Genomic DNA, 26028 nt, shown 5'->3' on the forward strand with positions numbered 1-26028 from the left:
TGCTTTTCACTACGCAAGCCTTTATTATTGTCAGCTTATTATTCTTTTTTTTTTTTTCAAATTTCACCAAGTCTGTCTTTTGGTGGTTCAATGGGGTCTTACACTTTTACAAATGAAGCACAAGCTATCCGTCGGATATTATATTAAGTCATGTGATCTTAAAAATAATGTACTTATATACGTATATCACGTTATCGTATATGTTGATTATTGGTTTACGCGTGTTGATTTATATTTTCACACGTAAGAAGTATCTCGTGTATATTCCGTGTGAAAATATACTTTTGACGCGTTACCAATATCTCATGATTTTCAACCAGATTGCGCTCATCCAGCCGCGCCGCCTGCATACGGGCATACTTATAGGTTAGATCTGACTTCTTATACAGTAATTGGCGGTAATTTAAGTAGATGGCGGCTAAGTGAATAACTTCATATGTGTTAGCTCCAAAAAAGAATAAAAATTTAAAAGGAAGATAAGGAAATCTAGGCCCTGTTGATTTTTTCCATTGATCTCTTTTTTTTTTCGTTGCTATTGAATAATTTTGGGCTGGGAACCTTATTGATAGAGGTAAAGGTTCTTGTGATTAGTTGAAAAGCCGACTATACGGAATATGAATACAAGGAAGAGGTTTTTGAGGAGTGCCAGGAAGGCCGCTGCGGTTACTGTCAACTATGCGGAACCTGACGATAATGATCTGAGTGCTAATACTTTTGCGAGTGATGATGAGAATGCTGACGTCAGTGTAGACGCTGAGGATACGCCGCCTGTGTGGCTGCGAGATGATGTACGTCCGAATGAGGACGTTCAGCTCGACTCAGACGACGAAAACGGTGGTGATAAAGACGATGATAGGGATCTTGACGATCTTTTACTGAAGGAAAAGGAAAAACACAGGCTGGAAGCACAGACTAAAGAGGAAGATAGTGATGACGAAGTAAATGAGTTGGATAAAGCCAGTGTCACGTCCAAATTAAAGAAACTAGATGAGTTCGTAAAGCAAAGTCAGGTTTACTCAAGTATCATCGCTGATACACTGTTGAAGAGGACTTTAGAGAGAACAGAGGAATCTGATGCGTCAAATAATGACCCTGTGAAAGAACCTCCTGCGAAAAAGGCTAAAAAATCAAAATCTATACTAGATTTTTTTACTAGAAGACAAAATACAGATGACAATAGGGTTGAGGAAATGGCTGTTGATGTTAAGAAGGAAACGGAGGAAGAGCGTATAGCCAAAGAGCAACCATCTTACTTGAAGAATTGTGTCCTAAAGCCTTACCAAATGGAAGGGCTGAATTGGTTAATTACACTTTATGAAAATGGGCTAAACGGTATCCTAGCCGATGAGATGGGTTTGGGTAAGACTATTCAGAGTATCGCTTTATTGTCTTTCATTTATGAAATGGACACAAAAGGCCCCTTCTTAATTGCTGCACCATTAAGCACCGTCGATAATTGGATGAACGAATTCGCAAAATTCGCTCCAGAAATTCCGATTCTTAAATATTATAGTCAAAATGGACAAGATGCAAGACAGAAATTGTTGAAAAAATTCTTCAAAAATAATAATAGGGAAGGTGTTATTGTTACCTCATATGAGATGATAATTAGGGATGCAAATATAATAATGGGTGAACAATGGAAGTTTCTAATTGTAGATGAAGGTCATCGTTTGAAGAATATTAACTGTCGTTTGATACAGGAATTGAAGCGAATCAATACTTCTAACAGACTTTTACTAACAGGTACGCCCTTACAGAATAACTTGTCAGAGTTGTGGTCTCTATTGAACTTTATTCTGCCTGACATTTTTGCTGATTTTGAAATATTCAATAAATGGTTTGATTTCAAAGATCTTGATTTGCAAAGTAATTCTGCTAAATTAAATAAGTTGATTAACGATGAACTAGAAAAAAATTTGATATCCAACCTGCATACAATCTTAAAACCATTTTTGTTAAGAAGATTGAAAAGTGTGGTCTTAAAGGACGTTCTTCCGCCAAAGAGAGAGTACATAGTCAACTGCCCTTTATCACCAATCCAAACAAAGTTTTACAGAATGGCTTTATCTGGAAAGCTTAAGGTGACTGTTTTCAAAGAACTCGTCAAAGCATTTTTCACTCTGAATCAAGAGTACATAGGGACTGTTTCAAATAAATCCATTCGAGACTTCATTGATTATAAATTAAGTGAAGAGCCAGATGAAGACAAAGTAACCGCCGTTATCAAGCAAATGGATGACATATATATGGAACACCTAAACACGTTTACCAAGAATCAGAGACTACAAAATATGATGATGCAGCTACGTCAAGTTGTAGACTCTACTCTACTATTTTTCTTCCCATACATGGAACCTGAGGACATCACATTGGATTATCTGCTTGCATCATCTGGAAAACTACAAATGTTGCAGAAATTGGCAATACCTCTAATAAAAAAAGGTCACAAAATATTGATATTCTCTCAGTTTGTTGGTATGTTAGATTTATTGGAGGATTGGTCTGAACTAAACTCCTTCAATTCATTGAGAATTGATGGTGGTGTTGATAACGAATCAAGGAAAGAATATATCGATGAATTTAACAAAAAAGGTGACGACCATCAAATTTTCTTGCTTTCGACAAGAGCAGCTGGTCTTGGTATTAACCTTGTAGCTGCAGATACTGTGATTATTTTTGATAGTGATTGGAACCCTCAGGTTGATCTCCAAGCAATGGATAGATGTCACAGAATTGGCCAGACAAAACCAGTAATAGTATACAGATTTTGCTGTGACAATACTATTGAGCACGTCATACTAACCAGAGCTGTTAATAAGAGAAAGTTAGAACGAATGGTTATTCAAATGGGTAAGTTCAGTAATTTGAAGAAGTTAGCCTTGAATGAGAGATCTTTCCTCCAACAAAGCACTGGTATGAATCCAAACAAGACCAGCAATAAAGAACTTGTACAGGAACTATCACAGCTTCTAATGAGTAAAGAATCAAGTATTGGATTCGAGACGTCTAAAAAACCCAAACAAGATGATATACTCACTGAAGCTGAATTAAAGGAGTTATCAGATAGATCGCTCAAATTTTACTCACCAGATAGAGAAGTCGAGTTCCCTCATGTAAGGCTATTTGAGACAACATCTGGATTTTAAATATTCTTTTGCGCGTTCCGTCGCGACATATTCACTCACAGAAACGTATTCTGTTAGCGTTTGGCATATTCGTAGATTAATTAGAAACTCTTTATTTATATACATTTCTAATAATAGACACTTGGCATTTTCTATATGATTAATTCGTTAATAGAGCAAACTCTGTAGTCATTAATTTTTAGCTAGCTATAGATGGAGTGGTTTACCATGGTAAACCAGTGTAGTACTCCTTTTGGTTATACATCCAGATCAGAGAAGTCGAAGCAACGATTAATGGACCCATAAAACCCTTGCCCAGTTTACAAGTACGGAAAATCAACAATTCACTACCGAAATGGAACAAAGCAATGATGTAGGAGATAAAGGTCAATTGGTAAATGTGGGGTTCAGTGATGTACAATGCACCATAGAATCTGATAACACAAGAGACAAAGGTCCAAGTACCGAAAGTTCTAGCACTCAGAGATGTTGTCTCAGAAGGTTTGTTTTCGTAGACTCTACGAGTTAGTTCAAGACCAGAAATGTATGTTTGAACAGAGTTAAATACCGACACAATGGAAATAAATAATAACCATTTTGGCAAGTAGCCAGGAGCCATGTTGGTGACAGCACTATGTACACCACCGGTCAATTGTTGTAAACTTAGCATATTTTTTTTAATTGTATAACCTTACTGATATTTAACCACTTCTGTTAAATTAAGTCAATGGAGGCATTAGAAATGCTAACGAAAATTTGCAATTGTCCTCTATTTATACCAATTGCCATTGTTTCTGAAAACATTTCGCATTGCTGGTCCCCCTAAAAAACTTTTGAATCAGCTGATAAATTTTTCGGCTTCATCGTTTAATTTGTTACCAAAGAGAATTGTTGTTTCTAAGGAAATTTGACAGTTTGTTCATATAGCTCACTGTTGAACTAGAGCCACCTGATCTTTCTGTACTTTATAAGTAGTTCTCGTTTCCGTGCAGCTAATAGACCAGCTAGAATTTGTTTTCGTTTTTGTTGCATTATCGCTACAGTTGACTGTGACATGCGTTCCTGATCAGTTTTCTTATTAAATCTCAACTTTTTATATAAACACAATAAAAACATGACTGTCTTATCCACGCACTTTAGGAACAGTTTGTAAGAATGGTTGTATTTTCCGAAGTTCTTCTTATATAGAGCAGCATAGATCCTCTTATCCTTACATTCTCGAGTTTCAGAGCTAATTCTGGCATATGCAGTTTTGCTTTTGGTATTATGACATTTCAAAAGACTGACAAAGCTTTCTAGCAAAGTAACCAGGTTTATCATTAGAGCCTCCACATTTGTATTAGTTATAAAAACTGTTGTTCTAGTGGTTATCATTGTGTTGATGATTGTGGATACAGTTTGGATGAATGATTTCTGTAGTGAAGTGACACAAACATTTAAAAAAAGCATATTGTTCTGTACTCTAATAATTAGACTCTTGTTCAAATAGCCTGGACAATTGGTAATTAATGCAGTTAGTTCTTGCTTAATGAACTTGAAAATGAGTCCATCAATCAAATGCCTTTTGATCGGATTCGGAATACCTTTATTTGTAACGTGATAATTGGTAGCAAGTCCAAAATAACTTATAATAATCAGTTCATAACATCTAAACGATATGGTAGCTGCTTCCGTAGTGATAGTTGGCCTAGTGCATGGCTGTTGATTCAAATAAAACAATAAAAACCGGTAATTACCGTAGTAATGGAGTAATAATCGCTGGTGTGTACAATCTTCCAATAGGTGAATAAGTAGAGTTCGGTTGTTCAAAAGTATGTCACAGCAATAAAGACTGTTCTCCCAGTTTTTCCTTCTTGCCCACATAAGGTTGAATATATTAATCAACTCCTCTTGCTTGTCATTTTTCGATAATTCGCTTGGTAGATGGCGCCTAAGATCACAGTACTGAAGCTCATCTTCATTAAACGAAGATATATCAGTTAGAAGGGGAATGTACACTCTATTTTGCTTACTAATTGTTCTGAGTTTGTATTTTACCAAAGCTATGCATATGACCCAGTCGGCTTCAGAGAGATTCATGTCCAATTTCAGTAAAGAACTTGAGAGCAAAATGAGACTGTTTCTTAGTAGTATATTGTATAAAGTATTGAAAGTTATAGGTGATGCTTTTTATGTCCTTAATTACAGTTTAGTATAGACTTCAAATACGTAGTGAGTTGTAATTTTTTTTTGCCGCTGCAGTCCAAAAACAGATTCCCAACGACTACCTTTACTGACCAAAATATTAAATTCAGAGAATTCACATAAATAATCGTGATAATTACTAAATCAGATAAGATTTACTATGAATTTATATATAATAGACACATTTTATATTGTTACTTAATCAATTAGAATATTGAATTAGTAAATGCATGGAATAATTGATTTCGAAGAGTTAAGATCCTATGAAAAAAGAACCAATAACAATTCCTGGAATGTATACTGTGAAGGTCCAGCCTTCCTAATGAATGTATGAGATCAGCAGATAATTAGTTATCATTATTGTTTCAAACTCCTGAAGAACCAAACTTAGCGGCCCATTCTTCATATTTTTCCAAACCTTCTTGAGAGACAGAAGGCTTTATGTACTCCAAACTGTTTTTGAAATCTTTCACCTCCAAAGGTCTGATACTCTCCCTTGTAGTTTCTAACAGCTTGTCACCAAGTTCACGAAGTGGTCCCATCGCAGCGTCTTTAGCCAATGAAGTAATATCACTACCAGAATAACCCTCAGTGAGATTTAATAGCTCAGCAAAAGCAGCGTCATCTAGATTATGTTTTTGATGAGATAAAAGCTTTTTCAATTGTACCATTCTGGTTTCTGGTTCGGGAAGGGGAATGTATTGTCTTCTAACAAATCTTCTTCTTGCTGCTTCATCAATACTCCAAGGAAGATTCGTTGCTGCAAGGACCAATACACGCCCATCATCTCCGTCTTCTCGATTGTTTCCAGCAGCAGCACTACTTAGCGAAGACCACTGAATTAAAAACTCGTTTTTTATTCTTCTGCTAGATTCATTTTCACCATCAGAATTTCTGCTACCCATGATAGAATCGATTTCATCAACAAATATAATTGATGGTGATAACTTCTTTGCAATGGCAAACAGAGCTCTAACCAATTTTTCACTCTCACCTAAATATTTGGATGTTAAACTCGAAGCACTAATGGAAAAAAAAGTAGAATGAGACTCCGTTGCAACTGCTCTTGCCAACATGGTTTTACCTGTACCTGGCGGACCAAAAAGCAGCATACCTCGGACTGGTTCACGTAATCCCAAAAATAAATCAGGTCTCAAGAAGGGGTAAACAACAGCTTCTTTTAATGAAAACTTTGCATTCTCTAAACCAGCAATGTCTTCCCAATGCACTTCATCCCCGTGTACAACAATTTCTGAAAAAATCTGCTTTGCAGCTGTTCTATCAACACCAGGCAGACTATTTATGATTTCATCTTCCAAAGCTTCCTTTAATTTTGCTTCATCAGCCTCCCCATCTGGTGCTTGTTTGATATTGGTATCAGGATCACCTTTTTTGTCCTCAAGGGCATCCACTTTTTTGACAACTTTCTTAGCTTGTGTGGGCTTGATTGGCTTTTTCGAAGTTACCACACCTTTAGTAGGTCTTGTGCTTCCGTTAATCTTCACGCTAGTAGGTTTTTGTTGTGCAGGCTTTTTTATTACCGTTTTCCGCAACACTGGTTTTACATTCTTGACTGCCTTCGATGATGTAGAAAGTTGAGTGTCTGATGTTTTCTTAATCACGGGAACAGACTTGGTAGGGTTTAAATTTGATGGCCTAGACATTGTTTTCTGGTCATTTACAGAACTTGAAAAATTAGCCTTAGTCCTATTCGGTTTAGGAATGCCAGTCGCACCTTTTTTGGCATAAACCATTTTGGCTGCAGCGGCAGCTGAAATTGGTTTAGTTGCAGGTATAACAATTTTTGCAGGAACTTCTTTTTTGGTGTTATTGCTAGATATCTTCTGAACTGGCTTACTTAATGAGGTCAATGATCCTGTCTTTCTACTCTTTTTTTCAGTTGGATTCGTTGCAGTTTTTTTCAAATTTATATCAGATAAATCCTTTCCCGTTTCATTACCCAGTAAAGTTGGTGCAGATTTGTTGATTTTGGATAATTCTGCTCTTTTTGTAGACCAAAATCTTTTATCATCCTGTATATCAAGAGGGGGAAGTGGTGGTAACGGTGGCGGCACTATCGGTACAGATATATCCTCGTCGCTCGCATTAGATTTGCAGGATGCACTTGATGTAGATATAGATGAATTTGTCTCGATCTTTTGCTCACCCATTAATTTGTCTAGTGCTTGTGATCTCGCTTGTTTCTCCTGTTCTGAGTCAACGGAAGAGTCATCATCAGTATTATCCGAGTAATCATCCGCAAAATAATCATCAACATCGAATTCGAAATCCTCATCACCATTAAAACTTGTAAAACGCTTTGAAATTCTATTTAAATCGGCTATGTTTTCACTGACAACCTTTTTAGACTTTTGAATTGCAACGGGGCTAGTAAATTTCTGGTCTTCGTCACTATTTAAGTCAATCAAATCTTCAATAGGATCGTCAAATTCATTATCCTGATAAGCAGTATCATCAAAGTCATCAAAGAAATCAGCTGTGGTACTCTTATGATCATTTAATTTAGGTTGTCCTAATGGTTTAGAAGTAGCAAAAAACACCTTAGGCTCTCTGTAGCCTGCATCTTTCAAAGAATTATTGTCGCCCCCAGAGAAAGCAAGTCTATTTGCTGTCCTATTGCTCTTCTTTGGTGCAGTATAATGTACATTATCTCGCAGTGTCGTATTCATCTTTCTGCCTTTATTATCACTTGAAAACGATATAATGGAGCCTGATGTATTATGAGTTTTGAGCGGTTTAACCGGTGAATTTATCCTAGTACCTTTTGATACCTGGGAATAAGATAGATTTCCCATATTGTCTTGTTGCGAACCATACTGCTCATTTAGTTCTTTTACTCTATCTAGATGCAACATGCTCTTCTGATATAGTTCGTTTATGCCAGTTTGGAGACTAATTTCCTCTGGGGTATATCTATCTGCATGTGGATACTGTCTCTCAATCATTGTCAATTGAAACATGACATTAGTAGTCATAGCTTTCCATCCCTGGACTGCCTGTTTGTACCTCCCCTTCTCCTCTAGCTTGAGAAACAAGATACTTTCATTGGCTATTTTGGAATAAAGCTCTGAGAGATCAGTTAAAGGTTGTTGCGGCCTCCTGCCAAGACTGGCAAGTTTACCAAACAATGATTTATTTGTAGTGCCTTCCATCTAGCAACATGAATATGAAGATAAAAAAATACTCTTTATTAATTATTAGGATTATAGGAATCTCTGTTTTCGAAATTCCAAATGCAAAATGATGTGGCTGTTATTCTATATGTAAAAGTGGCAACAAACAGAGTGTATATCAGATCTATTGGTAATGTCCTTGAAGTCACTGGTGTTAGTTATTTCTAGTTTTTGATCCTCCTTTGAAAAGCTCCCAAATGAAAAGAAGGAAAGAAAATTAGTGTGGGATCCAAATGCCTATTTTATTATGATTATTTGCCCAGTTTTTAAAGTGTTACTGAAGTCGTCTCTATGTGTAGATCAAGAAATATGAGACTATTTGCCATCTTTCTTGTGGATGCCGGTAGGGAGTTTCCGCAGTGAATTCGCGATGGCCCATCAAATTTTCAGACAAAGTAAGAAAACCGGTGATTTCGCAGTAGTAGGCGTTTTCTAATAATAAAACAATATAACAATCTGGCACAAAAAATGCACATCTAATAAAGTTTATCAGAACATTAACGTTATTAATACATTAGGCTATTTACTTAGTAGCTACTATACAGAACTTTTGAGCTTGGAAGAAAACGAATCGCTGAGTAAGTGCAAAAATGTGTTGACATGTCTCAAGGTTTGGAGCCGTGTTTTTGCTTCTCACCAAGGATAAATTCTTCAAATACCTTGGCTTCTTCTGCTTCTTCTGGAGATCTCTTTGCACTTGCAAATCTTGACGCAATGAACAATAGACCCTTAGCTCTTTCACGACGTTCGCTAGATGACACTGATTTATCCGATAGGACAGTGTTACATACATCTTTCAATTTTCTTTCCAATTCGAATTTGTTCATGGCCCACATGACACCCAAGGCCTTACCTGCCATCTCATTTTCGAACTTGGCTCTCTCATACTGATCAAGTTGATCCTCATCCACTTTACTCATCTGTTCCATGGCTTTTTGTGCTTCCATACCAGTTGACAATAAATTATAGGCCGACTTTACGGTACGTGCGTTATCCCTAGTACTTGTGAAAATCTTGGAGAAACCGAATGTCTTCTTAGCCATTAAGTAGTTATTGGCTTTCGTCTTGTACACCCTTGCAATCAAGTAGAGTAACTCAAGACCAAAACTTTCCAATTTCAATTCTTCTACTTCCTGATCCAGTTTCCTGTTGAAGTCATCAAGGTGTCCACCTTTGACAGCCAAATTGTATTGTAATAGTTTTTCCTTCAACTTACGAGCCAACTCCTCGACTTGCTTTGCGACTTCCTCCCGTCTCTTCTTCTCCATCTCCCACAACTTCTCCCTTTGTTCTTTGGTCATCTTCCCACTCTTGTCCTTGGCATCTGTCTTCCCATCATGCTTGACCATGCCGGCTTCAGAAGTTGTAGCGGCAGCAGTAGCGTCAGTAGTGGCATCCTCAGACATCATGTCAGTAGCCTCGTTCAGCTCCTTGAACAAAGAGAAATCACCAATCCAGTCCTTGAAACCATCACCACCAAAAATCGCGGTGAAATACTCCTCAGCGTCCTCGAAACCTTGCTGAGGCACTGCATTGTCTTTACCAAATTCATCATACTGCTTCCGCAATGCAGGATCGTTCAAAACCTGGTACGCTTCACCTACCGCCTGGAATTTAGCCTGCGCTTCAGGATCATCAGGGTGCTTATCCGGATGCGTCAACATCGCCATCTTACGGTACGCCTTCTTGATCTCAGAAGGCGTAGCCTCAGGGGATATCCCCAACACATCATAAAACTCAGTATCCTTGACCATGGCCGCTCTGGTGTTCTTTCACCTGAACTAGTAATCGAGTTTCAAATAGTTACTCTGTTCTATATATTGATTCCAGCTATTATTGGGCATCGGCTTAGCCTGCGGTGGTGTGGACAAGGCAAGATTCGCTTTTTTCCCCTTTTGGGACATGGATGTTCGTGCAGCTGTTTCTGAGTGACAAGCTCCAGAGTTAATTTTTTTTTTCAAGTTTTGATGTGTACAAAACTGCAGATTCTTTTCCCCGTCAACAAGAACTTCTTATGGTTCTATAGTGTAGTGGTTATCACTTTCGGTTTTGATCCGAACAACCCCGGTTCGAATCCGGGTAGGACCTATTATATTTTTTTTCAATTCACCATCTTTTCAAATATTGTTCTGCGTATGCTATACCTCTCTATAAACATGTGGCATATAGGTGAATACCGCTCCTTGAAGTATCTATACAACATTTTTATTTTTACTTTGATGGCAATGTATCGTTATGCAGTTGAAATGCTGTGCTTCTTTGAAATGTAGTCTACATGTTGTTACTGAACTGTGGATCACGAGGAATACGTCATAACGATTGGGGGTGTGTGTGTGTGTGCAGATGTTGACCCGGTTCTGGATTTTTTGGTTCTTGGTGATTACTAACATGACTTATATATAATGGAGATGTAGTCCTGTGTCAAGTCATCGGGTTCCCATTTTAGACTAGCGGAACAAGACACAACACACTATGGTAGCCAGACAGCAGGTATTGCAGCTTTACAAGCAGATAATCAAGAACGCCAACCAGTTCAGTAACTACAACTTCCGGGAGTACTTCCTGAGGAAGGCCAGGACAGAGTTCAAGGCGAACAAGGCTCTGACGGACGCAGCTAAGATAGAGTCCCTATTCCAAGGCGCGCAGCGCGACCTCGGCGTGTTGAAGAGACAGTCCATTATATCACAGATGTACACCTTTGACAAGCTGGTGGTGGAGCCAGTGGAGCCAGTGGAGCCAGTGGAGCCAGTGGAGCCAGTGGAGCCCGTGGAGCCAAAGCAGTAATCCACTGGAAAACGTCCACAGAAAATAACAAACCCTTTTGCATACTTATATATCTGTATATAAACCTCTAATATCTCTCCAATATAATGAAATGTTAAAATGAAGCAGGCTATATGCCCTGGATCAGTGTATGTCTATTATTCAGCAACTCTCTCAGAGGATTACCGCAGGGACGCTATGACTGGTGAAAAATTTTGATAAAAATGAAAAAAATAAAAAATTTTCTAGCTCATCGCACAGCTCATCGCTAGGAAATATAGTAGTTTACCATTTATAAATTGAATCATTGATTGATCTTAAGTTTCTTTCACCCAAGTTCCCTAACTACACAAGAACAGGAAAGATATTATAATCCCAGAATGAAGAGAAAGGCTGAAGCTCAAGAGAACGGTAACAAGCAACTTGACTTGGAAGAGGACAAAGTTAAAGGTCTTTTCAACCAAAAGCTATGGACTCCAGAGTTCAGAGAAGGTTTGAAGAACCAGATTGACTCCTCAGCTCCTTATAACTGGGGTAACATCAGTGGTTTGGTTAACGATGATCTGTTGCGTGCTGTGCGTAAGGAAATTGAAACTGAAATCCACTTCACCAAGAAGGAAACTGATATTTACAAAGTCAACCAAAGTGGTGACTTAGCTAACTTGTCAGGCCTAAACTGGGATGACTTGTCCAGATTGCCAAATATGTACAAGTTGCGTCAAATTCTATACTCGGATGTCTACAGAGACTTGATCGGTTACGTTACTGGTGCTGGTAAACTATCCGGTTCCAAGATGGATATGAGTGTCAACACTTACACTAAGGGTTGTCACTTGTTGACTCACGACGATGTCATCGGTTCCAGACGTATCAGTTTCATCTTGTACTTGCCAGACCCAGACAGAAAGTGGAAGCCACAATATGGTGGTGGTTTGAGATTGTTCTCAAGTATCTTGCCAAACATCCCAGAGACCGACCCATGTGCTAAGTTCGTTCCTCAATTCAACGAGATCGCTTTCTTCAAGGTCTTGCCTGGTTTCTCTTTCCACGATGTTGAAGAAGTCAAGGTTGACAAGCACAGATTGTCCATTCAAGGTTGGTACCATTTCCCACAACCAGGTGAGCCTGGTTACACTCCAGGTCAAGAGGAAGCATGGGTTAAGAACAATACCTCCACTTTGACTCAATTGGAAACTAACGTCCTACAAGATTTTGAATATCCAAAACAAGAGAGGGATATTCTACCATACCATCAAGTCAAGCACTTCGAGAAGGTATTATATGCCGCTGATGGTAAAAAGATTGATGAAGACGAAGTCAAGAGTGTCGTTCAAGATACTGACAGCTTGTCTGAGAAGGAATACAAGTACTTGTCTCAATACATCTCTGCAGAACACTTGACTAAGGAAGGTATCAAGAAATTACAAGAACAATTCTTGGAAAACTCTACTTTACAAATCAAGGACTTCTTGAATGAAGAAGTTTCTGAGCTACTGAAGAAGATGATCAAGACCGAGGAATTGGAAAAGGCTTGTCCATATATGGCCAAGGATGTCGAAACTCCATGGCAAACAGCTATGCCATCCCACAAGTGGAGATACATGTACATTGATGGTAAGAACCCACGTAAGCTATTGAAGGCCTCTGACATCATGGAAGCTTTGAACAACGAAGAACTACCAAACTTCGAGCTGCTAAGAGAAACCTTACCAAAGGACGGTTCTGTAGACGTTGAACTAAAATTGATTGACCTTGCTATCTTCTATAAGAGTACTATTTTCAAGAAGTATTTGGCTCTATTAACTGCTCTTTGTCCATTGAGTGAGCAAATCCTAATTAGAAGATTCAGACCTGGTAATGATTTCACCTTGGCTACCCAATGCCGTTTGAATGAGTTCCTACAAGACGTCGAAGGTATCCTACCATCTATCTTGGTAGGTAACCTATGTTTGACTCCAAGCAGTGGCTGGGAATCCGGTGAAGTTGGTGGTTATGAACTATACATGATGGATGACGAAAACACAGAAGAAGAAGAAAGAATGCACAAGGATGTTGAAGATGCCTCCGTCTACCGTACCGATGACAATGGTGATTCTGTTCTTGTGAACAACCCACCAAGCTGGAATACTTTCAACCTAGTTCTAAGAGACCAATCTGTTCTAGAATTTGTCAAGTACGTCAGTTGCGCTGCCAAGTCCAGCAGATGGGATGTTAAGATGGAATGGGATGTCAAATATGTTGGTGAAGACAACGAATAAATGCCTTAATTTCACATTTCCATTTGATGATCTTACATTTTTATTTGTTTTTATGACTATAAGCTCCAGTTTGTTACGACATGATTTATATTTTTATAGAGAGAGAAAACCTTATATATTTAGCCACAGACATTCTCGAACATAGATAGTCTTTATTTTAGAGTATAATCTCCATATTGCTAATTTATCGAATGCTACAACACATAAAGATAGTAATTAATAATGATTAAAGCCTTTGTATTATATTTACATGAACCATAGATTTTATTATAGAATATACATGACATGTTTTTAGTTCCAGTTCACTCCAAAAAGTTTGTAAACCTGTGAGTCTTAGACATCAGACCAATGGCTTGACATCTTCTAATGGCCTTTGCCATACGACGCTGGTTCTTCGCTGATAGACCAGTGACATCTCTGTGCAATATTTTACCTGTAGAACCGACATAGTATGATAAAATCTCGGGACGTGCATAAAAGTTCAATGGATTTAACCCGTACTTCTCAAACAAGTCATGATGCTGAATCTTGGGACGGTTCATCTTCCTATCCAGGTTTAGCCTTGACAGCGAGAAATCGAATGGATCGTAAACTGCAGACCTTTGAAACTGAGGCACAAAGTTGGCATTAATGGTCTTAATATTCTCCCTGCTGCCTTCAAAATCAACATCTATAACAGACTTTTTCTTAGGTCTCATATCAACTATACCACGCTTCTGCACCATACGCAACCCCATTGCAACATTAGCACTCTCAATACCACAAATTCTTCCAACCATGAACATCCCTGACACCGTTCTCTACCTAGTCACTTGCAACTCTTCACCTTCAAAACAACAATGCCAAATGTAAACCACCAACCGGTACACTAGCCTGATAGTTTAATATGTAACAATAGCAGTCTGAATGTCCTTCTTGTAGCTAATAAATTACTGTTTCTCGACCATCTTGCCGATTATTCATTTGGCTACAACTTCTTGGAATTTTTCAGCTTCGGGGCCAAAGTTTGCACTTAGCACCAAATGACAGGAAAAAGCGATGAGCTTTGCCTAGTAGTACGCAATGAATCATCACGACTAGGACTGAAGTTTTATGAAGAGGAATTGCTACATATTGAAGTTTGCCATATAGCTAGTCAAATAAATAAATTTGGGCCGATTACGAAGCTTTGAGTGATCAAATGGCGGTTAAAATTGAACAAGCTCTCGGTGAGAAAAGGTCATTGAATGACAATGACGAGGTTCCAAGGAAGAAACGGTATAACTTCAGGAAGAAGGTAGAGCTGGATTACTCTGCGTTGAATGAAGGTGAGGATAAGAAATCTAAGTTTTTCCACCCTCACATAGCCCTCTTTGAGAAGGAATTTGAGAAATGTTTATCGAATGTCACAGAGGACATGTCTATGACATGCTCAGAGTATTGCAAGAGGTTTGATGATATTGACTTCCCATTAAAGATATCTGATCCGGAGAACTCTGGAATGGTGGTTTCGACTAATAATAAGACTACGAGGGACCTAACAGTTGATGATATCACTCAAGCTGTTGGTGATGACTACTTCGTTAATGTGATGGATGTGCAATCACAAGAGAATGAACGGTGGAGTCTGAGGGAATGGTGCAATTATTTCAATAAACCAGCAGAGGAGAAGGATAGAATAAGAAATGTTATATCTTTAGAAGTTTCCCATGTTGAAGATTTACAATATGACAGGCCAGACATTGTAGATGATAAAGATTTGGTTGACATTGTATGGAATAATGTTGAGAATCTTGATACCGAGAATGACCCAAGACCAAAAGTGACCAAGTACTGTCTAATGTCAGTAAAAAACGCATTTACAGATTACCATCTAGACTTTGCTGGAACGTCGGTATATTATAATCTTGCCTTCGGAAAGAAGAAATTCATACTTTACCCACCTACTCCAGAGAATATCGAAAATTATATCGAATGGTCTACAAGCACTTATCAGAATATGCTGTTCCTGGGTGAAAAACTTACAGGTGGTGTGGCTATGGAATTGAATGGTGGTGATCTTTTCATGATACCATCAGGCTATATACATGTAGTGTATACCCCTGAGGATTCACTAATATTTGGTGGTAACTACCTTACTTTCCGAGATATATCACAGCAACTTAAAATTGTGGATGTGGAAAAACAAACCGGTGTGACGAAGAGATACACTTTCCCGATGTTTGATGAAGTCATGGGCAGGACCTGTGAATGGCTCTGCCAAAACCAAAAAAAGGGCAAGCAAATGCAAGTTAAGAAGGAAACTGTTAACGATTTAATCAGTTATATGAAGTCAGGTAAAACTAAATATAAGCCTACCAATTTTATAAATAAGAAGCAAATGCTTCAAGAGCTAAGTAACTTGTATCTATAATAATAACGAAGTACCAAATATCAACTTGAAGGCATTATTGTCATTAATATATCCTGAAAAAATATATACATTACCTAGTTGTATAAATTAAACATGCAGATTGTAGTTCTAGTTGTCTTTCAAAAAATAATTAGGCCATTGATGATAGCCTGAGAATATAAATGGCGGCAATATAGGTCATCTACAAGTTCAACCTCTTGATTTGTTCAAGTCTTTCATCGACCGCCTTCTCAAATTGTTCAGAGCCAGATCCATTTTCTGGGAGTTCGTCTAGTAGTTTCTTGTGAATGGATTGAAGGGCTTTTATGGAGTCCATTTCATCAATAACACAGGAGATGTTAATCTCGTTGGCACCTTGAGAAATCATTTCGATGTTGATACCTTGCTCTGCCAGAGTGGTAAACATGGTACCGGCGATACCAATGAATTGTTTCATTTGCTTACCGACCAAGGAAACGATGGACATCTTCTTGATGATATCGACTGAACCCAAGGGCTTCAATTTCTCAACTGCGGATCTCAGAGCCTTCATCGAGTCACTATCAGGGATTGGAAGAGCCATAGAGACGTGAACTTCTGAGGTGGAAATCAAATCGACAACTAGCTTGTACTTATCCAGAACGGTAAATATCTGAGCTAGGAAACCGTGAGACAGAGTCTTCTTGTTGGAGTGAACATTCAGCACGACGATATCGTTCTTAGTAGTGATAGCGGTAGCACCTCTTCTCTTCTTTTCGAAGAAAGTGGAGCTCAAGGCCTCAGGTGGATGTGGTGGAGTGGACTCACCTTTCTTGGCCACATTGTCTGGATAAATGATTGTACCGTTGCCCTTTGGATTCTGGACGTTCTTGATTCTGATAGGAATCTTAGCTCTTATGACTTGCTCCATGGTGAATGGGTGAATGACTTCGGAACCGTAGTAGGTCAATTCTGAGGCCTCTTCAGGCGTGACACTGTCCAGTAGACGAGCCTGAGGGACTTTACGTGGATCGGCGGTGAAGATACCATCGACTTCTTTCCATACTTGCAATTCGTCTGCGTTCAAGGCGACGGCGATCAAAGCCGCACACAAGTCAGTGTAACCACGACCGACACCATTCAGCAGACCCATTGGGATGAAACCGAAGAAACCGGTGAATACTGGCACGATTCTCTCCTTGGAGTTTACGAATGGTTCCAGTTTTTCCTTCAGGGCCTGGACCAGGAAAGTGTAGAAACTGGTATCTAGTGTAGTAGTTTGATAATCTGATGGGACCACGTTGGAAAGGTCGACATACTTGGCTTTGCACCCACGGTCGTTGCAAAGCGCGGTGATGAACAGACAACTCAACTTCTCACCACAGGACATCACCAGGTCGATGGTTCTATTGCTGACCTCACCCAACACCTTCGAGGCGGACAGGTACTTATCCACTAGGGCCAGCTCTTTGTTAGTGTCGTCGATCAACTTGGCGACTAAAGGAGAGTCCTCCAGAAACCTCTCGGCGTTGCTGACGTGATCCTGCCTTATGGTCTCGATAATGTCGCTGTACTCCTGGTCCTGAGATGCCAGATCACAACACTTCAGCAGCCTAGAAGTGGTACCTTCCTGCTTGGTATAGGAGGACCTCGCGGAACACACAACGGCGACATCGTTATCAAACCCACCGTCCTGTTTGGAAGAAGAGTAGTACTTGACTATCTCGTCCACGATCTGCACAGGGAATTTACCGACAGAAGTACCACCGAACTTCTGCACAACCCAATTAGATGTAGCACTTGTACTGTAAGCCATTTGTAGTTAACCTTGAAGTATGTTTTTTTTTTTTTTCACACAGTTTTTTTATCTATTAACTGACCTGTTTTGTGTGCTAATTGCGTGCTAATTGCGTGCTAATTGTGTGCTAACTGCGTGCCAGTATACTTCCTGCTTATATGAAACTGCAAGCGTCTGTTCACCTTACGCAATGTCGAAACTACCGAGACTCGATGAGCCCGTTTATATACTTCCCCAGTTGAAAGCTTCGAGAAGTTTTTTGAAAAATTGGCTTCCCACCACCGTTTTCACCAAAACCAAGGTTAAACCAGAAAAACCCACAGAAAGTGGCGTACAGATGAAAAGCCCTAAGTTTTTCATTCTTACCACCTCAGCCAAATAAGGAAAAGACCACCGGATGAGTCATTATCACTTTGTACTACATAGTAACCGCCATTTTGGGAGGGTAATAGTCTGTCTATAAGGCATAGTGTTGTGGTGTGTGTGCTGTTTATTGTAGTGTGCAGTAGAGATATTTGCCGATTTTGAATATTTACTTTATTTACTTTACTTGAGAGCGTTTGCGAAGGGGTTTCTGAAGCCGTCCATGACCAGGTCCACGCAGTAGTTCTTGCCGCAGTTGTTGTCCCAGAACTCTAGTCTCTGGGTGTCGTCTCTTGTGGTGTACTGTATGCAGAACTCGAGGCTGGCTTTGCCCTCCCACTTGGTGGCGTCGTCGATGACAAAGTGGAAGACGTCCATGGCGGCGCCGCCGGGCACCAGTCCCTGTGCGCTGCTGACCCACACGCCTTCCACGTCCTGGACGTTCCGCCAGCGGTCCCAGGTGTACCGTATCAGCACCCTCTTGTCGAAGAATATGTTCTTGACGAGCACACGCCCGCTCAGCAAACGTGTGTTTATCGGAGTGCCTATGTCCACACCACTGCCGGGGCTGTAGAATGCCCTCTCCCTGTGAATATGCAGCGACAACTCCTGCAAGAACACCTCCTTCCCTTGCGAGAGGTTGATGAAGATGTTCAACTTCAGGCTCTTCGGGTTCTTGTTACTCAGGATAGGGAAATTCTCGTTGTATAGCCCCACAACCCGTTGCTGCTGCTTCCCAGAGTACGACCCGTTGAACATGGAACCACCATTGGACACCGAGGCTCCGCTGTCCGTTCTATAGTTGCTGTATGGTGTGTTCCCTTGGTTTGCGGCCGTGCCCATGTCTCTGAGCGAGGTGCTACTGGAGTTCGCTGAAGATGGTGTGGAGTTCGGATTAGACACATTCTCCTTGTTGTTTTCGTTATCTTTATCTTTCTTCTTGATCGCATGAAACCGTTTACTCTTCCTTAGCTTCGGACCAGCGTTGCCTTGGCCACCTGCAGCAATGGTAGAGTCATACCCTTCGTCCACCCTCTTGGACTCGAGCTCGAGCGCACGCAGCCTCTCCTTGGTCTTGTCGTCTAGCGACATTTCCTGCATCATGGCCGACAATCCTCCTGCCCTACCGGCTTTTCTTCTATCTTCTATACCGTACTCATTCAGGTACGCGCCGTATTGCTGGTATATGTCCGCGTTTGAGACGTCGATGGGCCTCTCGTTCTCGTTGAAGTAGCGCACAGGCGCCGTCTGGTCGAAGTGCACACTCTTGCTTCTCATCAGCTTGTTCGGAGGACTGGCGCCGTGCATTGAGGTGTTGAGGCCCGGGGTACCCGGCAGCGACTTAGACCTCCTCTTCAGCACGCTCTTCACCGGCTCACCGGACTTCTTATACACAGGAGGTGAGAATGGTGCGAGGTCGTTGCTGCTGTTGTCGCTGTCCAGGGTGTTGTCGAGCATGTTCGTGTCCAGCTCGGGGAGCGTAGACTTCGGCGAGAGCGGTATGAGGTCGTCTCGCGCCTGCTGGCGCTCTGAGGCCCCGCCGTCGCCGGGCCCTTGGCTGTACTCCCTGTAGTTCGAGTCCACCTGGTGCAGGTTCTTGTTCAGCTGGGTGTTCCTGAGCAGCTCCTCCTCGGGGAACCTGTCCTTGTTGAGCTGCGAGACCCGCTGCGGCTTGTGCAGAAACTGCAAGGACGTGAGCTTCCCGGACCCGCCCACTATGGCACCGTTCATTTTCCCGGCGTACACGTTCGCGGTGTGCTTCTCCCTCGGGCTCTTCTCCTGCAGCGGCACAGCACCCGCCCTTATATAAGTCATCTGTCCAGTCGAAAGAAAATTGTATGTTCGAGATTTGTGGTCTTATGTGTTGGGGATGTCGTCAATGCCAAACAATGGGAGTGAGCGACTTTTTATATAATCCCAGCGGAGGTGCAGCGAAACCCCTTTCGGTTTAGAAGGTCCCCCCTTGCCATGATCAACGAACCCGGGGGTGAAGTGATAAAAGCTGGGGGTAGGGAAGGAGTAACCGCAATCCTAGCATCCATATATAACCAGGACCAGACAATGAGCCGAGCCAGTAAGATAACCTTTGGCGTTTCATGCGCGGTGACGCTAGCGACCATCATCGGCGTGCACTATGTGCAGGAGCTGGAGCGGGAGACGCTGCACCAGGGGCCCATCAAGGACGCGAAGCGTGTTGCTGAGAAGAAGAAGCTAATGCCTGCGGGCACGGACGAGAAGAAGCTGCTGAACAGGAGCGAGCACGAGCTGCAGCAGGAGCTCCGAAAGAAGTACGAGTCCATGCAGCCTCTGAGCGGCGAGGTCGTCACCCAGGATGGCGAGCGTGTCAAGTGAAGTTACACGTAAATAGTCAAAGAATAACCTGTATTTAGGGTGTGTAAATAGTGGCAATACATATATGAAGCAATCCCAGAAGTATTTCTGAGAGTTAGAGTGAGAGTGAGGATCAGAATGAGAATGGAATCATTGGCGTATAACTGTCACTATACACAAACGTGTCATATGACACGTTTGTGTATAGTGATAACATAAAATTCCCGCGGATCCGTACAACGGTACACGTTCCTAGTGATTTACGGTAATTCTTTGGGTTTTCCCTCCTCCTCCCCTTCGCAGATTTATAGTGGGGGGATGTGTGTGCGTGAGTTTCTTAGCAAATTTCTTATAAAAATTGCTTTTTTTTTATTAAATTGCTTTTTTTCTTCTCTTCTCTAAATTCTACACAGAAATAGATCTCTTCAGATCTCTCTATTTCTCTCGTCAGCAACTCAGAAACACGCGAACAATGGGGAGATGAATGCAGAAAAAAAGCAATGTGGGTTCTGCTGTAAGAACCGGCGCGGGGCTCCCGATGGTAAAGGGGTCTGCGGTGGTTTCAGTTGGTCATCACGTAGTAAGCAGAGAAGTCTGTGCAGAGTGGAAGCATGACAAGCATTGGTTGGCATTGGATGGCACTGGATAGCACTGGATGGCATCACAACTTCTCGAGACTTCTCCTTGTCTAACCCAATTTAAAATATAACTTGTAATTAAACTACTTAGACTCCTTCGTCGCGACTGGAATATATAAAGGAATGGGTTGTGGATTTGTTAACGTGCCCCCCCCAATTGAAAGAATGTTAAAAGTTGTAAATGTAGAAAATAGATATAACATCCCCATATACACATACACATACACATACACATACAGATATATACCAATATCACGATGTCTTACGAGGATAAGAAGGATCTCTATGATATGGAGATGCAGGTGGAGTCGTCAGCCAACAGCCATGTTGAGACTGACGGCTACAACGATGCCACTGTGCTGGAGACGAAGCTGTCTCTGCTGAACAGGCTGGCTGCGATGATCAGTGCCGAGACGAAAGGTATCGAGCCTATCACGGACGATGAGAAGAACGACGACTCGCTGATCAATGCTGCGTCGATGTGGTTCTCTGCCAACATGGTCTTGCCTGCGCTGGCCATCGGTGGTCTGGGTCCGCTGGTGTTCGGGCTGAACTTCGGTGTCTCTGTGCTCACAATCGTGTTCTTCAACATCCTGGGTCTGTTCGCCGTGGCGTTCTTCTCTGTGTTCGGTGCCAAGTTCGGCCTGAGACAGATGGTGCTGTCCCGTTACTTGGTCGGGAACATCACTGCCAGAATCTTCGCGTTGATCAACTCCGTTGCCTGTGTCGGCTGGGGTATTGTGAACACTGTCGCCGCATCCCAACTGCTGAACGAAATCAACCCGGGCTCCCACCAGCTGCCGCTGTGGGGTGGCTGTCTGGTCATCATCGGTGCCACCATCCTCGTCTCTTTCTTCGGTTACAAAGTAATCCACACTTATGAAAAGTACTCCTGGGTCCCAAACTTCGCTGTCTTCCTAGTGCTTATCGCTAGATTAAAGATCTCTGGTAAGTTCCACAACGGTGCTTGGGGGTCCGGCCCTACCACCGCCGGTAGCGTGCTGTCCTTCGGTTCTGCCGTGTTTGGTTTCGCCTCCGGCTGGACTACTTACGCCGCCGACTACACCGTCTACATGCCCAGAAACACCAACTCTTACAAGATCTTCTTCGCCCTTGTCGCAGGCTTGGCCTTCCCATTGTTCTTCACCATGATCCTAGGTAGCGCCTGCGCCCAGGCCGCCGTCGACTACACCCCATGGCAAGAGTTCTACAACAAGAACGGTATGGGTGGCCTGACATTCGCCATCCTGGTGCCTGACTCCCTACACGGTTTCGGACAGTTCTGCTGTGTGGTGCTGGCTATGTCCACTATCGCCAACAATGTTCCAAACATGTACACCATCGCCCTGTCCGCACAGTCCGTCTGGGACCCATTCGCCAAGATCCCAAGAGTCGTGTGGACCATGATCGGTAACTTGGCCGCCTTGGGTATCTCCATCCCAGCTTGTTACTACTTCTCCACCTTCATGCAATACTTCATGGACTCCATCGCCTACTACTTGTCCATCTACATCTCCATCGCTCTATGTGAGCATTTGATCTACAGACACAACAGCTTCAGCAACTACAATGTCGAGGACTGGAACAACTTCAAGAAGCTACCAATTGGTATCGCCGGTACCATCTCCTTGGTCGTCGGTGCTTTCGGTGTTGCGCTAGGTATGTCCCAATCCTACTGGGTTGGTGAAATCGCTAGACACATCGGTGAATACGGTGGTGACATTGCCATCGAATTGGGTGCCGGTTGGGCATTCATTGCATACAACATTTGCAGACCTCTAGAATTGAAATACTTTGGACGTTAAAAAAATATTCGTGTTTGTCAATTGAACAGTCCTAATCATACTCACTAATTAACCACTTTGCATCAATATTTCATACTAGCATATTTTGAAACGATCAGCTTAACCATTACCGCTCTGCATTATTCCAATCTAATAACGACCTTCCTTGCATTATCATTAAAATCATTATTTATTTCGCAACAAAATATAAAAAATCAGCTAATAGATATTCGTATTAATATTATAATATTATTGTTTTCAAATCTCAGCAGTTATTTACATAATTATTCATGCCATCTCCTGAAGAGTAGAGATGTATTAACACCCCCAAATCCGAAACTATTACATAAAGCATATTCCAAATCTGCTACTTTGTGTGGCTGGCTCTTGACAAAACGCATTGACGAGCTTTCAAAATTTCCCAAAACATTCTTCAGATTGTAAGTGTGCGGAATAGTCCTGTTATACAGTGACAATATCGTAAAAATACTCTCAGCTGCACCAGCTGCACCAAGCAAGTGCCCAATAGAGCCCTTATTACTCGATATGTATAGGGGCTTCTGTCTATTCACATTATCAATTAGAGTGTTCTGTATGGCACAGCATTCGGTATTATCGCCCAACTTTGTAGATGTTGCATGAGCGTTAACGTATTCAATATCCCTGGCATTCACATTCCCATGTGATAAATCTAGTGCCATCTTGATTGCACGGCTTGCACCTTCTCCGTCATTCGGTGGTGACGTTATGTGGTGTGCGTCACAACTTAGCCCATAACCGACTATCTCTGCAAGAATTGGCGCTCCTCTACGCTCAGCACTCTCGAGTGATTCCAACACCACAATACCGGCACCTTCACCCAGGACAAAACCGTTTCTCTCTTCATCGAAAGGTCTGGATATACCATCTGGTGATAGACTCTTAGCCCTCAGGAAACCAGCCAGACTTAACGGGTGAACACTTGCCTCTGACGCACCAGCGAGGCAGATATCTTGCATCCCCAACTTGATCATGTTATAGCCATCACCTATGGCGTTGTTTCCAGTAGCACATGCGGTGGATACACTATGCGTCGGACCTCTCAGGTTAAACTTTATCGCAATGTTACCTGCAGCCATGTTGGTCAGGATCCTCGGCACAAAGTATGGATTTATTCTGTTCTTCTTCGTGTTTGAGTCAAAGGTTACCGATGTCTCATATATGTCCTCGATTGATCCAATCCCTGATCCGATGAGACATCCTACTTTATCGGGGTCGATCCCTTGATTATGCTGGTCGATTGGTATCCTACCATCCTCCGACATCTTTGTTTCCTTATTCACTAGTCCACTACTCACTAGGGCCTCATAACTAGCAATTGTAGCCAGCTTGATGAACCGGGACATCCTTCTGTCGTCCTGCGAAGTGAACAGCTGCGAGTTTACTTCAAATGATTCAATTGGTGAAACAGCACCAACTCGCAGCTCTGGCGGGAATATACCACGCCACTTGGCGAAATCACCTTTGGTCAATTGATCCAACTTTACCAGACCATTGCTGTCCCGTTGCAACAGCCTATGCCATGATTCCTTCACGCTCTTCCCCAGCGGTGTCACGCAACCAAGCCCCGTAACTACCACCCTTCTAGACATTACACGTATCCACTTATAGATGTGCTACAAGTGTATGGACCATTTAAGTTCAGCTATGACTATTCTTTTGACTATGAGCAAAGTTCAGTCACTTTGACTATTTGTGCATGCAGCGCGACATGCTCCGATGAGGTTCGGAGGGAATCGTGGAAAAAAAAGCTGGCGAGCTTTCGCCGACAGAGAGCAACAACATATATAAGGAGAATACAGCAAAGTCAATTGAGTTTCGAGGACAACACAAGTCTTTAGGATAACTGTAACGAGCTAGACAATACTATTGATATATAAATAATGAGCAATTATTCTGCGTTGACTGTGGTGCAATTGAAGGAGCTGCTGACTGAGCGTAATCTGTCCGTCGCGGGCTTGAAGAACCAGTTGGTTGAGCGTTTAACTAACGATGACAAGGCCAAGGAGGCTGCTGGTGAGGCTGCTCCAGCTCCTGTGACCGAAGAGGCTGCACCAGCACCAGCTGCTGCACCAGTGGCTGCTGAAGTTGAGGAGGCCAAGCCAGAAGAGGCCAAGCCAGAAGAAGAAACAAAGGCTGAGCCGGCCAGCAATGAGGCTGCTCCAGCTGTTGCAAGCGAGCAGCCAGCGGAAGCTAGTGAGGACAAGCCTGCTGAGGTTCAAGAAAAGGCACCTGAGGTAAAAGAGCCAGAGAAGGAGCTTTTCGATATTCTAACAGCGGAAGAGATCAAGCAAAGAGCCACCGAATTGATAGACAAGAAACTTCACCGTGCGAAGAAGTTCGGTGCTGAACAAGACCAAATTGACTCATTGGAGAAGCTGAAGGTGAGAATCGATAGATTTGGTGTCGACCGTAATATGTCTATTGCTCTTGAACTTGGCTTGGTAAAGCCTAAGGAAGTGCGTCAACAAAACAGAAGCAACAAGAACAACAATAGAAACGGTCACAAAGGAGGTAATAACAAGAACAGAAAGGGTAGAGTGAACAAGAATAGAGGTTCTGGTAGAAGGTGGTAAACCTAACGAACTTTTGTGTTTAATACCCTTGTGTTTTATCTGATTTTATTTTACCATAATTTCCTTTTATTCTTAATACCATAACATGGTGTACGTTACTTTTATGCATAAACCATATTGTATGTTGATCTTTTGATAAGATTGCAAGGACAAACACCTTATTAGAATTGAGGGACGAATTTTGTAATGATAGCTAACTGGATTTTTATTTTTTTTGTTTTACTTAACCTCCATACCACGGTACAGGAAGAACAAACCATTGTATATGTATAAGAGATTTAAAAAAGTCTATCCGGTGTATATTCATGTTTTGAATATTGTAGTATTCTTTATTGTAATTAAGCCACAACTTGCGCGAAACGATAGACTTATATACATATTTGTGTGTGCGTATGCCTTTTGTAAGAAATTAGTTGTTATATCTTGTTGTGAGCGGTGTCGTCAATTCAGCATCAATTGTATGGTGTTTGGTTTTGAAGGGCTAACATCTCTCCATCTAAGTGTAGAAAAGACACGTAAAACAAATAAAGTATGATTGATTAAACATTAAACAGCGACTATACACACCACAATTAAAAAATAATATATCTAAAAACTAGCCAAATAGCATTCACAATTATTC

The 26028-nt window shown here is 41.6% G+C and overlaps 15 protein-coding genes and 1 non-coding gene across 16 annotated transcripts; 8 read left to right on the top strand and 8 right to left on the bottom strand.

The window, feature by feature from the left end:
- Positions 1-614: 614 nt before the first annotated feature.
- IRC5 (putative ATPase) lies at positions 615-3149 on the top strand (the record flags this gene model as incomplete). Its single annotated transcript, XM_447820.1, has 1 exon — positions 615-3149. The coding sequence occupies one exon, from the start codon at positions 615-617 to the stop codon at positions 3147-3149; it is 2535 nt and encodes an 844-aa protein (XP_447820.1).
- Positions 3150-3351: 202 nt separating this feature from the next.
- ERG28 (Erg28p) lies at positions 3352-3798 on the bottom strand (the record flags this gene model as incomplete). Its single annotated transcript, XM_447821.1, has 1 exon — positions 3352-3798. One exon carries the CDS (start codon positions 3796-3798, stop codon positions 3352-3354), a length of 447 nt encoding a protein of 148 aa, XP_447821.1.
- Positions 3799-4067: 269 nt separating this feature from the next.
- On the bottom strand, positions 4068-5207 carry MEI4 (Mei4p; the record flags this gene model as incomplete). Its single annotated transcript, XM_447822.1, has 1 exon — positions 4068-5207. One exon carries the CDS (start codon positions 5205-5207, stop codon positions 4068-4070), a length of 1140 nt encoding a protein of 379 aa, XP_447822.1.
- A 470-nt stretch (positions 5208-5677) lies between these two features.
- On the bottom strand, positions 5678-8485 carry SAP1 (putative AAA family ATPase SAP1; the record flags this gene model as incomplete). The annotated part of the gene is made up of 1 exon (XM_447823.1): positions 5678-8485. The coding sequence occupies one exon, from the start codon at positions 8483-8485 to the stop codon at positions 5678-5680; it is 2808 nt and encodes a 935-aa protein (XP_447823.1).
- Positions 8486-9111: 626 nt separating this feature from the next.
- Positions 9112-10260, bottom strand: CAJ1 (Caj1p; the record flags this gene model as incomplete). Its single annotated transcript, XM_447824.1, has 1 exon — positions 9112-10260. One exon carries the CDS (start codon positions 10258-10260, stop codon positions 9112-9114), a length of 1149 nt encoding a protein of 382 aa, XP_447824.1.
- A 262-nt stretch (positions 10261-10522) lies between these two features.
- Positions 10523-10594, top strand: tQ(UUG)4. Its single transcript has one exon. It is a non-coding gene; the product is annotated as a tRNA-Gln (tRNA).
- A 384-nt stretch (positions 10595-10978) lies between these two features.
- Positions 10979-11290, top strand: ISD11 (Isd11p; the record flags this gene model as incomplete). The annotated part of the gene is made up of 1 exon (XM_447825.1): positions 10979-11290. One exon carries the CDS (start codon positions 10979-10981, stop codon positions 11288-11290), a length of 312 nt encoding a protein of 103 aa, XP_447825.1.
- Positions 11291-11649: 359 nt separating this feature from the next.
- On the top strand, positions 11650-13527 carry TPA1 (oxidative DNA demethylase; the record flags this gene model as incomplete). Its single annotated transcript, XM_447826.1, has 1 exon — positions 11650-13527. One exon carries the CDS (start codon positions 11650-11652, stop codon positions 13525-13527), a length of 1878 nt encoding a protein of 625 aa, XP_447826.1.
- A 302-nt stretch (positions 13528-13829) lies between these two features.
- RSM18 (mitochondrial 37S ribosomal protein bS18m) lies at positions 13830-14312 on the bottom strand (the record flags this gene model as incomplete). The annotated part of the gene is made up of 1 exon (XM_447827.1): positions 13830-14312. One exon carries the CDS (start codon positions 14310-14312, stop codon positions 13830-13832), a length of 483 nt encoding a protein of 160 aa, XP_447827.1.
- Positions 14313-14707: 395 nt separating this feature from the next.
- On the top strand, positions 14708-15919 carry JHD1 ([Histone H3]-lysine-36 demethylase; the record flags this gene model as incomplete). Its single annotated transcript, XM_447828.1, has 1 exon — positions 14708-15919. The coding sequence occupies one exon, from the start codon at positions 14708-14710 to the stop codon at positions 15917-15919; it is 1212 nt and encodes a 403-aa protein (XP_447828.1).
- Positions 15920-16100: 181 nt separating this feature from the next.
- HOM3 (aspartate kinase) lies at positions 16101-17693 on the bottom strand (the record flags this gene model as incomplete). The annotated part of the gene is made up of 1 exon (XM_447829.1): positions 16101-17693. One exon carries the CDS (start codon positions 17691-17693, stop codon positions 16101-16103), a length of 1593 nt encoding a protein of 530 aa, XP_447829.1.
- Positions 17694-18221: 528 nt separating this feature from the next.
- On the bottom strand, positions 18222-19853 carry GIP2 (Gip2p; the record flags this gene model as incomplete). The annotated part of the gene is made up of 1 exon (XM_447830.1): positions 18222-19853. One exon carries the CDS (start codon positions 19851-19853, stop codon positions 18222-18224), a length of 1632 nt encoding a protein of 543 aa, XP_447830.1.
- A 153-nt stretch (positions 19854-20006) lies between these two features.
- PET117 (Pet117p) lies at positions 20007-20390 on the top strand (the record flags this gene model as incomplete). The annotated part of the gene is made up of 1 exon (XM_447831.1): positions 20007-20390. One exon carries the CDS (start codon positions 20007-20009, stop codon positions 20388-20390), a length of 384 nt encoding a protein of 127 aa, XP_447831.1.
- An 874-nt stretch (positions 20391-21264) lies between these two features.
- Positions 21265-22812, top strand: FCY2 (cytosine permease; the record flags this gene model as incomplete). Its single annotated transcript, XM_447832.1, has 1 exon — positions 21265-22812. The coding sequence occupies one exon, from the start codon at positions 21265-21267 to the stop codon at positions 22810-22812; it is 1548 nt and encodes a 515-aa protein (XP_447832.1).
- Positions 22813-23075: 263 nt separating this feature from the next.
- On the bottom strand, positions 23076-24422 carry CEM1 (fatty acid synthase CEM1; the record flags this gene model as incomplete). The annotated part of the gene is made up of 1 exon (XM_447833.1): positions 23076-24422. The coding sequence occupies one exon, from the start codon at positions 24420-24422 to the stop codon at positions 23076-23078; it is 1347 nt and encodes a 448-aa protein (XP_447833.1).
- Positions 24423-24713: 291 nt separating this feature from the next.
- On the top strand, positions 24714-25406 carry THO1 (Tho1p; the record flags this gene model as incomplete). Its single annotated transcript, XM_447834.1, has 1 exon — positions 24714-25406. The coding sequence occupies one exon, from the start codon at positions 24714-24716 to the stop codon at positions 25404-25406; it is 693 nt and encodes a 230-aa protein (XP_447834.1).
- Between the last annotated feature and the right edge of the window lie 622 nt (positions 25407-26028).

The sequence above is a fragment of the Nakaseomyces glabratus genome, chromosome J, assembly GCF_010111755.1.
Source record: "Nakaseomyces glabratus chromosome J, complete sequence".
Taxonomy (NCBI): domain Eukaryota; kingdom Fungi; phylum Ascomycota; class Saccharomycetes; order Saccharomycetales; family Saccharomycetaceae; genus Nakaseomyces; species Nakaseomyces glabratus.